The 16,582-nt window shown below is 42.5% G+C and overlaps 1 protein-coding gene and 1 long non-coding RNA gene across 2 annotated transcripts; one reads left to right on the top strand and one right to left on the bottom strand.

Annotated features, from left to right (window-relative positions):
• Nucleotides 1–345: 345 nt before the first annotated feature.
• LOC138820950 (uncharacterized) lies at nt 346–3,124 on the bottom strand. Its single transcript, XM_070012955.1, has one exon. It carries the CDS (start codon nt 3,122–3,124, stop codon nt 839–841), a length of 2,286 nt encoding a protein of 761 aa, XP_069869056.1. The 3' UTR covers nt 346–838.
• Nucleotides 3,125–3,426: 302 nt separating this feature from the next.
• LOC138820731 (uncharacterized) lies at nt 3,427–7,173 on the top strand. The gene is made up of 3 exons (XR_011369968.1): nt 3,427–3,553; nt 5,502–5,780; nt 6,866–7,173. It is a non-coding gene; the product is annotated as an uncharacterized lncRNA (long non-coding RNA).
• The last annotated feature ends 9,409 nt before the right edge of the window (nt 7,174–16,582 follow it).

Below are 16,582 nucleotides of genomic sequence, written 5' to 3'. Positions count from 1 at the left end.
GCTGAGTCCACTTCTATGCTTTTCTCTAGCTTGTGAAAGCCCTGACACATCTCACATTTTCTAACACATCTGATTCCCCAACAATCCTTACTGTGCTCCAGTCCCACTAGACCCTCCAATCCCACTAGACCCTCCACTAGACCGACTCTCCTCTCCCCTGCATCCCATTCCTCCTGTCCATTCTCCCACACAAGCCCTTCATGCTCTCTCACATTCAGGCAGCATCTTCACTATAAAATTAGAATCATGGGTAGGTTTCAAGTTATTTTTATTAATAATAATAATATATTAGAAAGCAGGAGTTCTGGGTCCCACAAATGATTTGTTTGGCCTCAACCTGTCATGAAACAAATAACATTTTTGGCTTTCATGACAGAGGACTACATGGGCCAGTCATTTTGAGTCTGGGAACTCTCATGTAGAAGTAAGTAAGATTCAGTGTTTCGGAAATACTCCAGGATGGGAAAGATAATTAACTGTGTGTGTTCCAGATATTTTAAGTAATGGGAAAAAAACCTCAAAAATAGTTTTCCAGATTTTTCCATTTTCTAGAATGTACAAACTAGTAAAGGAGTAGAAGCCACACTTCAACATTGCTCCTCTAAGAGGAAATGCATTAACCATATGCATTTCAGAAATTGGATGAAAAACTTGAAAATCAGTCTTCACAAAACAGAAATGTTCCACAAATTATCTACAAACAGAAGACGTCTCATATCTTTACAAATCCTTGTGTCTCCTTGAGTTCATTCTTCAAGAACTGTTTAAAGATGACTTTGCGTCTCTGGTATCCACTGACAGGTTGAATCCTTTGTCTTACTCTCTGATTGCTGTTAGGCTAACGGGGTATCCCTGAGGTTAAAATCTGTAAGTTCCACTTCTTTTCTAAATACTCTTTTCTCCTTAGAAATTCCCTTTTGGTTATCTCCAACTTTTCATACTGTTTTGTCAGCTTATCAAGCTGGTCACGTAAATGCTGATCTTCCATTTTAGTGCTAAGGCACAGGTCAATGTGGGCCTTGATGGTTCTGTCTTCACTAGGTTGCATCTCAATGGCAAGTTCCCTTGCTTTGCTGTTTCCTGTTTTAACAATATCCAGTTTAGGGATTTGTCTTTCCAAAAATGATTTTTGCCGTATAAACTGGCTATGAGCCTTCCATTCCCTGGCTGTTTTGGCAAGTTCCATGTTCCTCTTGGCCTGTGTGACCTGCAGTTGTCTAGACAGTTTCTCCTGTAGAGGCAATGGTGTCCTAGGTTCCTGAAACTGAACTTTTTTGACTATTGGTGGCTGGTGTTCTTGGTCCCCACTTTGTTGGGGGTTTGTGGGAGTTGAGACTTCCTCCTTCAGCTCTCTCCCTTCTTCCTCACCACAATTCTGGTTCTCCATCTCAATTCTTTCATTGATTGTGAGTTTTTTTTCACCTCTTACAAATAACATTTCCTTGTCCACACTGTGCACTTGGGTTTTCCGCTTGAGCTGGCCTGACTTCCTTAACGCCATGACTGCTTTGGCCCTCAAACTGGGTTCAGGTTTCAGTAACTTCTCTGGCTGCAATGATATACATTCAATAGTCGAATCTGGTGATGGGGGTGGGGAATTGCTGAAGCTGTCTCCACTGCACAAGTGTTCATCTGAGGATGTGCGCAGTTTAGTGCAGATGACCATCCCCGAAGGATGGCACGTGTCAGGGGTCTGACGTCGAATGAAAGCAAGTTGGGGAAGATGTTGCACTTTCCCTGTGGCTCCCAGGATGTCATTGGGGTCGACCTGGCCAACCCTCGGGTCATGCGCGTCCTGCGCCATGGCCAGATCCTCCCTGCGTTGTTGCAGATGTTGAACAAGTTCAAGCTGGGGCAGATCGTGCGCTTTCCCTGTCTCTGTCTTGATGTCAGTGCGGCTGACCCCGATAACGGTAATGTCGCAAGCCTTCTCCGCCTTGACCAAGTCCTCCCTGCGCTGTTTGGCCTTGTCTGCTGCCAGTTTGGCCAGGGCAGTGGTTTGCCTCACGGGCCGTCCGTGGACAGTGTGCGCGCTCACGCTGACTTGCGAGCTGGTGGATGTCTTCACGGCGGCCTTGTCCACTTTGCCATCTTCCCTCTCGGAATTCTCCCCATCCGGATGGTCTGCAGCCCCGGGGCTTCCCACCAGATGGATGGCGCAGGAGCTTTCCAAGCTACAGGCAATTCTGGGAAGTTGGACCTGCAGGGCTTCGGCCTTGGCCCTAGGGTCCTGGCCAACAACGCCAGTCCCCAGAGGGAGGGGGCTCTGTGTGGTAAACGCCCTGTTGGGGACCCTGCGTTCTTGCCGGTCATTTGCTGCCAGATTGGCCCTGGCAGCCAGGAGTTTAGGGGTGGCACTGTCCCCTCCCCCATGACAAGTGAGGGGACCCCAGCTTAGGGGCATCAACGAGACCGTCTGGTTGGCTTCCTCCAGTCTGCAGGTGCCCCCGGTGGGTGGTCGGCAGAGGGCCTCTCCCTTTGGGGGGATCGCGGGGAGCTGCACCGTCTGGGTCATGGTTGTGGGGGCCCTGTGCACTCCCGGGCCCTCCTCGGTGGTGGACGCGGGCCTGGAGGATGGGGCTTGCTGCAGGCAGATGGTTCGGGAAGGCTCAGTCTTGGCGTTGGAGGAGATGCGGCCCAGGTCGACCTCCTCGTCCTTGCGAGTGGACGGTGATGTTCGCAGGCCTCCCCGCTCCTCCCGCTTGGCAGAGGAGGTGCGATCTGCACTGTGCGTCGAACTGGAGGCCCTGGGCTGTTTCGCCTCCCTGGCAACACAGGAGACCCCACGAGGGGTCAGTGGGGGGCCCCCACTCTCCACAGCCCCGGGACTCTGGGTGCTGGCTGGGGAGGGCCTGCGCACTGGGGCCTCCTCCTGGGTGGGGGAGGACCCACCAGAAGATGGCCATCTGGTGGTCCTGCCGTCCACTACTGGGGAGCAGATGGAGACGTGCTTCCTGTGAGTGGCAAGGCTGGAGGAGGCCGGGCGCGGGGTCACCTCTTCAGGCGTGGAGGGAGGCCCAGCAGGAGGAGGCCTGGTGGCCTGCCCTTCACCCCTGGGGGCACTGGGCTCACTCACTCTCTTGGTGGTGCTGGACGTGCCCCTGCCCTGCCCTTCAGGCCCCATTGCCCTGGCCCGCCCCTGGGGGACCAAGGGGTGGCTCTTCCTGAACCTTGGTCTTGGCGATAGTAGGCGGTGACTTGCTCTATGGAAAGATCGTTTCTATCTCACACACTCTCACAAATACAGCCACAAAACCCTAGCTATCGGAGCTCTGGCATGAGCCTGCGCTCTCTCCTAGGATCTCAGCTCAGGATCTCAGAGAATTCTGTGAACAATGGCCTGGAATGGGGAAGCGCGTCTATTCAAGCAGTTTCTATGAGAACTCTCATCTAGAAGTAAGATTCAGCATTTCAGTTATACTCCAGGATGGGACAGATAATTGTATATGTGCCAGATATTTTAAGTAAGGAAAAAAATTCATGAAAAAAAAATTCTATGATGTTGTGTGCCAGGCGGCAGGAAATGGGGTGGTGCTGACAGCAACTGAGCCAGGTACTCTTTGCTTTTCTTCCTTTCTTGTAAATCTCTGTTATTTGTTAAGCTATTGATTCTATTTAGGATATTCTTTTGTATCTTCGGATCACTCAGTGTTTTCACGATGGTTTTCAGTAGGAGCTCAAAGTTTCAGGATTTACATTTTGGTCTTAGATCCACGTTGATTTGATTTCAAAGCAGGATGGGAGATCTTTTCCTAAAACCATTTTTGTTGAAGTTGGCCTTTGGGTGAAGGCAACTAACTTTTTGGCACCTGTATACCTGTGTTGGCTTTTCCCCCCTAGGTTTTCTGTTTGAATCTTGCTGCTTGCATATCAATGTTTGTGCCAATACTATGCTGTTTTTTTTTTCATATGGCTCTGTTTTTCATTAGCACTGCTTTGCCTATTAGAAGTCTTCTGTGCTTTTATATGAATTTTAAGTGTGTTATTTTTCTACTGTAGAGAAGAATTTTAATGTAAATTGCATTTAATATATAGATTCATATCAATAATATAGCTGTTTTCACATTATTAGCTCCACTGATTCAAGGACATGTAATCTTTCCATTCTCTTTAATTTCTTCTTTATTGTTTTCATTGTAGTTTCATTCTCATACGATGTTAATCCATTATTTCCTGGTTTCCATGGTGACTTTCACTTAAAATTCTTTCCTTTGAGAAGTACATCTTATTTTAATCTTTAGATTTTTTTATGTGGTTTACTTTTCATAAGCACCAAAATTAACATTGTAGTATAATTCTACTAACATTTTGGTTAATGTTTTTTACATCAACTTAGACTAATAATACTTTTATTTTGCATAAAATTCTATTTAGAAGATCTTTGTCTCCTGCTTGTATGTGGATAACACTTTTTCTGTGAAAAAGAAGAAATAATGCCTGTTCAGACTAGGACTTTAAAAAAAATCTCTAGTTGTACAAAAGATTTCAATTGAACATGTCCATTCATGAGTATAAAGCATCTTGAGAATATTAACCCTTCCACCATTCTTCCCAGTTTCAACCCCACCCACCCCCTCAAATTACATGGTTTCATAATTGTCAAGATTTTGAATATGACAAACTTGTCTAGTTTTTAAAAAATTATTCAGTTTGATTGGGTTTTCTAACCTCCTTGGACCTGTTGCAATTTTATGAATTTGGGAACATATTTTAAAATATTTCTTCCTCAATATTATTCTTGTGTTGAGTATGGCAGCACAAATTTGTAATCCTAGCACTGAGAGGCTGAGGTAGGAGTCTAGGCCTGTGTGTGCTATTATCTCCTAGGTCATTTAATCATGTGTTTATTCTATTTATGTATGTCTGTATGTCTGTATTTATTTTCTGTTGGTTGTGAGGCCATAAGATACATTGTGATTCTTTCTTTGCCTCTTCCCATAGCATGCCTGTTCCACTAATAAATCTCCTTTTTCACTTTCCTTCATCCTACCCTCTTATTTATTTGAGATATCGGAACAAATGGCTGCACCTGATTTGTTAGTCCTCTGGCCTAGAACTCTAGGTGCAAGAAACAAGGGTTGAATATGATATATTTGAGTTCCTTCCCCCCTACGTTCCTGCTTGCCTGCATTGCTTTTATTCTTTGCTAGTGGCCATTTTTCCTGGAATGAGATGAATCTTAATGTTGTTTTAATTTGCATTTTTTTTTTGCTGCAAAAAGCTTTATTTTCATTTGGTCCAAGGCTTGGGAAGGGCTCCAGGATGGTTAGTTAGGAAGTTTCCGAATGGCTAGAGGCAGAAGTTCGGGCGGAAACCCTGATGCCTGGCGAGGCAGAGATGGCCCCTCAAAGGCTGCCGGACTCTGGAGTTTTCTAGTCGTGTTTGAGGGTGAGGCGTTCGAAAAGATACTCGCCCAGGTGGGCCTGAGGGGCCACCACCAGCCTGCAAAGGTTGGTTAAGTGGTCGCCCATCTTCTTGATGAGCTTCACCTCTTCATCCAGGAAGTGGTTCTCTAGGAAGTTACAGAGATGGGGGTCTGTGCGAGCAGAACCATGAAGATCCACAATGGCTTGGTCCAGGCTCTTCTCCAGGGCCAGGGCGGCTTCCATGGCTTCCACGGTTTTACCCCACTCATCCTGAGAAGGTTTCTGCACATCCTGGTTCTGCATCTTCAGGAGGCGCTGGGCGCCCTCACGCTTCTCCTCCTCCAACTCGCAGAAGAAATGGCCCACGCCCTCCAGAACCACATCGTCGCGATTGAAATAGTCGCCCAGAAAGAGGTAGGTGTAGGAGGCTCGCAGATGCTAGTTGATCAGGCGGTTGACGGCAGCCTCCACCTCGGTGGAATAAGTCTGACAAATCTGGGAGGTCATGGCTGGTCATCAATACAGAGCTAACCACAGAACAAAACGGCGTTGGTTGGTCCTGGAAGCAGGCGACGGGCGAGAAGATCAGGGTCAGAGGTGGTGAGTGGAGAGGCAGTTCCGTCCAAACACTGTTGAAGCAAGACACAGATCCGCGGGACTGGCGCGCGCTTCTGCTCTTACTTTGCATTTTTATGACTACAAATGTTAGGCATTTCTTCATGTTGACCATTTGTGCTTCTGATGAGTTTTTATTTAGCTCCTTTGCCAATTTATTATTTGGTTTACAAAAGATTTTTTTTTTAGGGTTTGGTTTCTTGAGCTCTTTATATATTCTGGATTTTAGGCCATTGTTTGACTTATAGCTGGCAAAGATCAATCCCATTTAGCAGGCTGTCTTTCTAGCTTATTAACTATGTCTTTTACTATGCAGAAACCATTTAGTTTGATGCAGTCTCATTGACGGGAGCTTGGGTGGGTTTGGGAGAGATGGGGGATTGATGAAAGGGGTGGCATTGATCAACATGTACTGTACTCATAAAATGACATGTTGAATGTTAACTCTCTGTCCAACTACTTAAAGCCCATAAAATTGTACTTTAATGTTTAAAAGCATATGCTTGGTTTGTACACGTCAATGTTAGAGGAGTGTTTAGCACAGAGTATTGTTCTGCCCATGTTTGTTAGTAGATGAACAATAAATATATGAGTGAGTTACCAGTAAATCAAAACAATTAATGAAATACCTGAAGCAAGAAGCATATATAGAGAAGAGAATTAGTGTTCACAATTTTGATGATTCTAATCAAAGAATCTCATTGCTTTAGAACCTGTAGTAAAGCAGAACTATTCAGGATAGGAGCACTTGGCAGAGCAAACTGCTCACCTCATTGCCAGGAAGAAAAAGAGATAAAGAGCAAGGGTCTTGTTTTCTCACGATTCCTTTCAAGGATCTACCTTTAAATGACTTAAGGACTTGCAATTGATTCCACCTTGTGCAGGTTCTGTCTCCTAAAAGCTCCCATCTGACCAGACGTTTTTCATCCTGTTTCTGTATTCCTTGGGGAACAAGTCTTTAACAGAAAGAAGTCTTTGAGAGACCATCAAAATCAAAACTGGAGAACTCATTTTCCCTGTTTGTCAAGTGGCAAATGCAAAAGTAATTAAATCATAAGGATGCTGTGGAAATTAGTATATTCTTCAATAAGAAGAACTTAGACCTTGGGGCGGGAAGGGATGGTGGGGGAAAAACAAAGGAGGGCATAACAATGCTTGGTAGGAAATGTACTCCTTAGCTTACTCATGTAACTGTAACCCCTCTGTACAGTATCTTTACAATAAAAAATATATATATTAAAAAAGAACTTAGATCTTATCTGGGATAAAATAAACCTGTCAGACTTTGCTCTTGTGAGTGTGGCTATTTTTGTTCTTGTTTTATAATGATGCATTTTTCTTACTTTATCACATAGTTCTGTTTCTTTTAAAAAGCTCAATTTAGTGGGCTGGGAAGGTGGCTCAGTGGTAGAGTGCTTGCCTTGCATGCATGAGGCCCTGGGTTCGATTCCTCAGCACCACATAAGCAAAAAGATAAAAGCCAGAAGTGGTGCTGTGGCTCAAGTGGTAGAGCGCTAGCCTTGAGCTGAAGAGCTGAGGGACAGCGCCCAGGCCCAGAGTTCAGGCCACATGACTGGACACCCCCCCAAAAGCTTAATTTAGTGACTCCCTACGATGTACTTTTGTTTTTCTCCTTTTCAACCATTTAAGAACTTACATGTAGAAAACTCTGAAACTGGAAAATAGCCCAAACTGTTTTAGAAAGCTCCTATCATTTATTTCTGAGGTTCCCATTTAAACTAGAAACATCACGATGTCCTATTGGCCCAGTAATGTAGGGGTTTCCTTGAATGATAATAAGAAATCTCATCCAGGTTAATTAGAGATTAAGTCTAGTGAATCTTTTGACTGACTTTAAACTTCAGTCTTCTGGGTCTCAGTCTCTTGAGTAGGTGAAGATGAGATACAGCTATCAAAACATGCTAAAACAATTGTATCAGCTTTATGTTTGTTTGTGGTTTTTTTTGTCGGTTGTGGGGCTTGAACTCTGGGCTTGGGCACTGTCCCTGCACTCTTCAGCTCAAAGTGAGCACTCTACTGCTTGAGCCACAGCTCCACTTCCAGTTTTCTGGTGGTTTATTGGAGATGAGTTCTCACGGACTTTTCTGCCCAGGCTGGCTTTGAACAGCGATCCTCAGATCTCAGCCTCCTGAGTAGCTAGGATTACAGGTGTGAGCCACTGATACCCAGCTAGCTTTATGTATCTTTAAAATCCACGTAAAGATATTCACCATATAGGCAATATCATTTCCAAAAGAATACCAAAAAAGAGATAATTGGGTTAAAGTTCTGAATTTCTTCTATAGTTTAGAATCTATGTTGGGCACATTGCTTGTATCAGTCACTTATTCAAGAGACATTTATATGAAGTCCTATGTGTTGTCAGTCATCATTATAAGAGCTGGAGACAGAGCCAGATCAGTCTATACTTCCCAGGTGAAGTATAAGGGGAACTAAGCATGCAAATTTCCTGGTTCCATCCTTACCACTACATCCCCTTCCCACAAAATTATTTAAGTTTTCTTTAGGTCTCTGCTTGTGTCATTCCTGAGGCATGTTTACTATTATCCCATTCACCAAAGCAAGTTGCACTGTCAGGTGCCAAAGTACTGAGTTGGAGTAGCATGGCATTTTCTATAGAGAAGGGGTAAAAACCTTGCTCATGGATATAAAGGTTGCAGAAGTGTTGCAGGGGAAGCACATTCACAAGCAAAACATCTAGATGATCTCTAAAGCAAGTAAGATAAATGTCAAGACTGATTGGAGGGCAGTTTAGGTGGATGCTAAGAGAGACGGCTTTGCGATGACCCTGAATAAGCTAAAGGAGATAGCTTTGTGACAATCTGGAGAAAACTTGGCTAGCAAAAATACTATTTCTTCATTATCTCTATCATACTTTTACCAACCTGAAATGCAGGCATGAGCATTTCCATTGCTGAAGGAGAAAGTTCAGTGGTAGAAATTTTTTCCAAGTATACACAGTTAACGAGCAGAAGAAGTGTTTGACCAATAATACAAACTCAATCCCATTAGAAAAGCCATGCTCCCCTCCTTGATCTACTGATAGAAGAAGCTACTTGTTTTGACTTGTTCTATGTGAAAACCATGAATTAAGGCCTATGAACTAGTATACATTAGGAATAGTTTACTTCTTTCCTTCATTCAAAACTCCAGTTGGTAAAGTATTCCAAAAGTACGTTATTGAAGGAGTAGAAACCAAAAAGATTATCTAGGGACTATCAACAATTATTTTGATTCTCTTTCTGTAAACCTTCGCACATTTTGATTATCTTGAGCAGATCTGGGAGGGATGTGAACTTTGAATTAATTTCCTCCTGGCAGGTTGTATCTGTGATAAATGGACAAACTCCATAAACCATCCACACAGCCAGGTGTTCAATAGCCCAGTCACTTCAGTGTCCATTGGAGTCACTTTGAATTCTTTTTTGTTTTACTTCTTTTCTTCCTCTACATCCAGAATCACACGGAGTCTTACCAGAACTTGGAGGCAATTTTTATATAAAAAGACTGAGAGCTCTACTTTTAACAAGCTTTAATATCAGGGATCAATATCACTTGAAAAATCTGTATATAAGTAGGCACTAGTGGCACAGGCCTGTAATCCTAACTACTCAAGAGGATGAGATCTGAGGGTCATGGTTCAAAGCAAGCTCACAAGGAAAGTCTGTGAGACTCTTACCTCCAATTAACTACCAAAAAGCTAGAAGTAGAGCTATGGTTCAAGTGGTAGAGTACTATCCTTGAGCAAAAATGCTAAGAGATAGTGCCCAGACCCTAAGTTCATGCCCCAGTACCAGCAAATAAGTTAATTAATTAATTACTATGTGTGTGTGTGTGTGTGTGTGTGTGTGTGTGTGTGTGTGTGTGTGTGTGTGTGCATGCTCAGAAACTGGCATAAAAGCCCCATCAACTTTGTGAAGCTGAACTAAGGAAAAACATTCAACTGAGGCAGGAATTGACAATCACATAGATGTGATTACTAGGCATAATTACAATTAGCTGCATAGGAGTGTTAATCATGAAAATAATTACATATCATCTTTTCCCCTCCAGAAGAGAGAGTGCAATTTAATGGTTCAGAGGGAGCAAAGAAAACACATTTCTGAGTGGTCCAGCTATGAGGTAGAACACTAATGTTTGAAGGGATAGCATTTTCCCAGTGCTTCAAAGAAATTACCAAGTTCTCTATGAAAATATAGGGAAGGAGGGAAGGAAAGAAGAATAAACCTGTTCGAGGAGTTTTATTTCAAACTCAAACTTGAGTATGGGCAGTACAATGCCGAGATTAAACGCAAACTAGAATTGAATGTGTTTTTATTTTGCTAGTTACCATTTCCGTGTCACTAAACAAGTACTTAACCTTTCTCTAAGTCTCAGTTTCCCAAGAGCAAATGGATCATGTAAGCCTCTATGAGCTGTAAGAAAGATCCTAAGGCATTTGTGTCAGTGCCTTTCACAATGCAGGCTCCCAATACAGATATCAACATTACATGTTAGGGAAAGAATCAAAGGGCACATACTGGTGAGAAAACCCCAACATACCTTGCTGAGTGTTTTGCTGTCTATATGAATTCAAAGAGAACTAGTTTCCTAACACTTGTTGTATAGCACTTTAGAAATTTCTTGATTTTTCCAGAAGAGCAAGGCAGATTTGCAATTTTGAGGTTGGCGATGGGCTGTGAATGGAAACAGGCTAGAGCCACTTAGTTCCTGACTCCACAGATTCCCATTTCAAATATGTCTTTCCAGATGTTGTTCTCCATCCAATTTTTCTACCTATCCCTTCAGTCATTTATATACTTCTTTTATTTTAACCACAAAGACAACAGTTATGTTACAGGCCAACTATATATCCTACAATGTGTTAGATAAACAGCTATATGTTCATCATATGTTAATATGAGGATCTTCTTGTTTATGTTCAGGTGGAGCTCAAAGCTAAGACATACCACATTCATAAGTGAATAATTCATGGAAATTTCAAAGCAAGTGGAATAGCAATCTTTACATCCAGGAGCAAGTTCTTATACCTTCTCTATAGAAAATGCCATGCTGGGGGCTGGGAAGGTGGCTCAGTGGTAGAGCGCTTGCCTTGCATGCATGAGGCCCTGGGTTTGATTCCCCAGCACCACATAAGCAAAAAGAAAAAAAGCCAGAAGTAGTGCTGTGGCTCAAGTGGTAGAGCGCTAGCCTTGAGCTGAAGAGCTGAGGGACAGTGCCCAGGCCCAGAGTTCAGGCCCCACGAACGGACCCCCAAAAAAAAGAAAAGAAAAGAAAAGAAAATGCCATGCTACTCCTACTTAGTACTTTGGCACCTGTCAGTGCAACTTTCTTTGGTGAGTGGGATAATAGTAAACATGTCACAATCATGATACAAGCTGAGCGTAAAATATGTACATAATTTTTGTGGGAAAGGGATGTAGTTCACTACTTAACTCAGTTGATCTTGCACCCAAGCAGACTTTCTGGAGGATAAAATGCATGTCACAATAACACAACCAAAATCAGAATCAGGTTGGATCAAGAATTGGCTGGATGACTCCCCCTGACTAACCTACCCCCACACACTGACATCTGAGCCGGAAAAAGCCGGAAGTGGTGCTGTGGCATAAAAAAAAAAAAAAGGAATTATTGTAGCCAGGCGCCGGTGGCTCATGCCTGTAATCCTAGCTACTCAGGAGGCTGAGATCTGAGGATCTCGGTTCAAAGCCAGCCTGGGCAGGAAAGGACTTATCTCCAATAAAACCACTAGAAAACTGGAAGTGGTGCTGTGGCTCAAGCGGTACAGCACTCGCCTTAAGCTGAAAAGCTCAGGGACAGCGCCGAAGCCCAGAGTTCAAGCCCCATGACCAACCAAATAATATTATTGTAACAATAAATGGCTCATAAATCTGACAATAATTAAGTATGAAGCCTATCACTCAAGTAGAGGGAATGAAAGTAGAGCAAAATGGTGGCACATGCCTGTAATCCCAGCTAATTTGGAAGACAGAAGTACAAGGATCATGGTTCAAAGCCAGTCCTGAGAAAAGTAAGACCCTATCTAAAAAACAAACTAAAGCAAAAAAAAAGGAGTTGAAAATGTGGCTCAAGTAGTAAAGCACCTAGCAAGGACAAGTTCAAGTCCTAGTAGCAGGCACGCACACACACACACACAGACACACACATACACACACATACACACACACACAGACACAGACACACACACACACACACACACACACACACACACACACACACACACAAAAGCAGGGGAGCTACAGGAGAGATGGAGAGATTTATGAGTATGATTTCTCTGAAATTGTAGTTTGTGTCTCCTCCCTAAACAGAGAGAGAAAGAGAGATATCAGCAGAACCATACAGATAGCTGCAACTTGAGAGATACAGACAGGCTTATGTACACAATTTACCTGTTGACAGGTAAACTGAAAGATTTAGGTTACAGTGATATACAATACTATACATCCATTCCCTGAAAGCCCAGAATTTGTTATGACAGAAGATGTATGAGAATTTTCCACATTCTAGTGTGGGCTTGTTCAACTTGGACACTACTGACATAGAGAATTATAGTGCTTTTTAAATTAGAATTACTAAGGTATATTAAATGTACATATTAATAGTTATCACTTGACATTTCCATATATGCATATATATCTTGCTTTGTTATCCACCCACCCAAATGCCCTCTTACCCAACTCTTCCTGACAGTTGCCTCACACTTCCTTAGGAGTCCTTAGAGAAGTCTCTGCTGTAGGAAATTGTTCTGTGCAGTCTGGTAGGTCTCGGTAGCCTACCATTAGCACTTCCCAGTTGTGACAACAGGAACATGTTTTGTTTTGTTTATGCTAGGCCTGAAATTTGAACTCAGGGCTTAGGCACTGTCCTTGGACTTCTGCTTTTGTTTCTGTTTTGTTTTGCTCAAAGTTAGTGCTCTACCATGGAACCACAGCTCCACTTCTGGCTTTCTGATGGTTAATTGGAGATGAGTCTCACAGACTTGCTGCCTAGGCTGGCTTTGAACCATGATTCTTAATCTCAGCCTCTTGAATAGCCAGTGATATAGGCTTGAGACACCAGTGCCCAGCTCACAATATACATATCTTTAGACATTGCCAAATGTCTACTGGGAGACAAACTTACTCCATTGAGAACTACAAGACTATAAGAACAGTGACTGCAGGTATTGCTGAATTCCCGCAGGCTAGGGAAAAAGTAGCCAGACATAAATCCCTCTAGTAATCTAATAACAGCTGCTGGAAGGGATGTGGCCAAAAGGGAACCCTACTGCATTGTTGGTGGGAGTGTAAACTTGTTCAACCACTTTGGAAAGTAGTATGGAGGTTCCTCAAAAGACTCTACATGACCCAGCAATCCCACTTTTGGGCATTTACCCAAGTGATCACAAACAAGACCATACTAAAGCTACCAGCACAACTATGTTTATTGCAACATTATTTGCCATAGCTAAGATATGGAACCAACCCAGATGCCCCTCCGTAGATGAATGGATCAAGAAAATGTGATTTGTATATACACACACATACACACACACACACACACACACACACACACACACACACAAACACACACAATGGAATTCTATGCCTCCATTGGAAAAAAAATGACACTACCCATTTATTAAAATATGGAAAGACTTGGAAAAATTTATATTAAGTAAAGTAAGCCAGCCCAAAGAAACATGGGTCCCATGGTTTTCCTTATCTACAATAACTAGTATATGTTTAGGAAAAGTGGAAAAGGTCAAAAGCTATGTACATATGACCATATAGGTTGATGCTAAGTGAAATGAATCCCTAGATAGGGACATAGAGATTTTATCTTTCTTGCCGTTGCTTTTAATGTACCATGTGATTTTTTTGTTTCTTTGTATTTTCTTCCACCATGGTATAACCCCTGTTTCCACTGTATTTGATTCTGGTGTCCTGCATCTTGTATATACATTTTTCTAATTTGGGGAGGGGAAGGGAAATAAAAAAAATGTTGAAATAAGGATACAGGATGACCCATTGTCACAATGAGATGTACAAAACACTATGTTGAAAATGAACTTTGCAGAGGGTAGGGGGGAAGAGTTTGGGAGGTGAGGAGGAAAGGGATAGTAGGGGAAAAACAAAGGAGGAGTTAACAATGCTCGATGGGAAATGGACTCATTACCTTGCTCATGTAACTGTAACCCTCTGTACAGTATCTTTACAATAAAAATATATTAAAAAATGCCTCTAGTGAGATGCCTCCAACAATGAAGCAGTAAAGACTCTCCAAAGAAGCAACCCAGAGCAGCCTAAGACAGAAAGAATCTATGCACAGGTTCTATCAGCGTCCTGTAAATAACATTCTGTCCCCTGCTCCTCCATCTGCCTTCTCATCTCCAGCCTGGAAGAGTCAGAAAAAAGAGCTATTGAGAGCAGTGGCTGACCACGCCCCTCTTCCTCCACTTCTGCTCCTAGCCAGGGCTGGAAGTCATGGGAGAAATCTATAGTGAGATAGAGTTGGTGTCTAATTATTTTAGGTAGTTGACCTATTTTCTTAATCTTGACTATATTAGTGATTTAATTATTGGATTTTATATTAGGTAATAATGGCCAAAATATTCAAGAGAATGCCTGAATTTTTATCCAGGGTCAGGGAAAACAGCTAAAGCGAATAGATTAAAACAAGCAGCAGCTGGGTACCAGTGGCTGATGCCAGGAATCCTAGTTACTCAGGAGACTGAGATGTGAAGATCAAGACTCAAAGTCAGCACCAGCAGACACATTTTTGTGACTCTTATCTCCAATTAACCAGCCCACCAAAAAAAGAAAAAAAGCTGGAAATGGAGGCATGGCTCAAGTGGTGAACAAAAAAGCTGAGCCCAAGCAGTAGCCCCTGAATTAAAGCCCCAGAATGGCCACTAAAAGAAAAAGAATAACTGATTAAAGAATAACATGAAAAAAATGCCTTCTCAATAATTTGCACTAACTTCTCTGGTTCAAATGCAGTGTATGGAATATTACTACCTGATCATGCCCTAGACTCCAGTTCTGGAAAATTCCATTGTTTCTCACACTCAAAACTCTCTTCCTCCTAGCAGTACAATTCCTTCCCTACCACAGGGAAAGCACTAGGCACAGAATAGTCTCCGAAAACTGGATATAGAAATATATGACAATAGGTCAATAAAGATGAGTCACAGTATGGGGACATTAGCTCTGAAGAATCTAGAATTAAATTAAAAAATGTTATGTGTACTTTTGCTATTTTGGAGCCACACAATTCTAGTCTTTAGCACACATTTTAAGTTAAAAATACTCTGAAGCATTAAGGAATAGAAAAGAGTCCCTCTATGTAGAAGTTTGGCATTATCTACTTGATTCCTTCCTCCTCTTTCATCTCCAATATCAAATTAGACACTATTCCCACCCACTTCCTACCTTAGAAGCACCTGTAGCACCCTTTACTGACTCTCTATTCCTGCTACCAATGATGTGCCCCAGGCTCTCAGCTTTCTCTTTAAGACTATACATGAAAAGACCTTTACAATGTCCACTTGCCGCCCATTCAGCCCCAAATCCCCACTTCATTCCCTCCTCTCAAAGCAGATTCCTGTGGAAACAACCCAGATGCTCTACAATCGATGAGTGGATCCATAAAACATGGTACCTTTACCCTATGAAATTTTACACAGCCATTAGCATAACATTATATCATTTGCAGGGAAATGGATGGACCTAGAACAAATCATGTTAAGTGAGGTGAGCCAAGCTCAGAAACAAAAATGGTCATGAGTCAAGCGGAAAAGGTCAGATAATGTGATGTCAGGAAAATGAACCCTTAGATATGTATTTTAATGTTTTTTTTCTTTCATGCATGTGTTTCTAACGCATTTATAAGATTATCTCTTTGTTGCTTTGTATGTCCCTCCCCCACAGTATAACCCCTGCTTTCACTATATTTGATGTCAGTATAACTTGAGGAGGAGATGGGGAAAAACCAGTTGTTTAAGGATACAGGTGGACCTGTTGCAACAATGAGAAGTACAAGTTGTCATGTCCAAAACGAGCTTTACAACGTCGGTGCGGGGGGGGGGGGGGGGGATGGGGGGGAAGGAGAAGGATTGGGATTGGGGGGGAGGGGGGGAGGCTGGGAAGAGACGTGAAGGGTAAACAAAAGGAGGAGGCTGCAATGCTTGGTAAGAAATGTACGCATTATCCTGCCCATGTAATTGTAACCCCTCTGTACAGTATGTTCACAAATAAAATAAAATAAGAAAAAAGAAACAAAAATGGTGCATGTTTTCTCTCATATGTTCAAGCTAGATCTAAAATACATTGGGGCATAATAAATTGCACAGGACTCTAGACATTCACACACAGTGAGACCAAAGGAGGATACTTTTAGGAGAGGAACACAAAGACACAATGCCTGTGTACATCTGATCATACAAAACCATATCTATAGAAATGGGAACAAGTTTTTTTTCCTTTGTTTTTGAGAGTTCTTTCCATTGTTCCTGTCTTCATTTCCTTTTTGTCTTGTTTGCTCATGTATCTGTCTTTTTGTTTTTGGTGGTGGTTGCA

Source organism: Dipodomys merriami, unplaced genomic scaffold (genome assembly GCF_024711535.1).
Source record: "Dipodomys merriami isolate MVZ:Mamm:240054 unplaced genomic scaffold, mDipMer1.0.p SCAF_9, whole genome shotgun sequence".
NCBI classification, from domain to species: domain Eukaryota; kingdom Metazoa; phylum Chordata; class Mammalia; order Rodentia; family Heteromyidae; genus Dipodomys; species Dipodomys merriami.
This window is presented reverse-complemented; position numbering and strand designations above follow the sequence as displayed.

Bases quoted from the DNA above. Each gene is read 5' to 3' on its own strand.
- LOC138820950 (XM_070012955.1), bottom strand. From the start codon at position 3,124: ATGGGGCCTGAAGGGCAGGGCAGGGGCACGTCCAGCACCACCAAGAGA.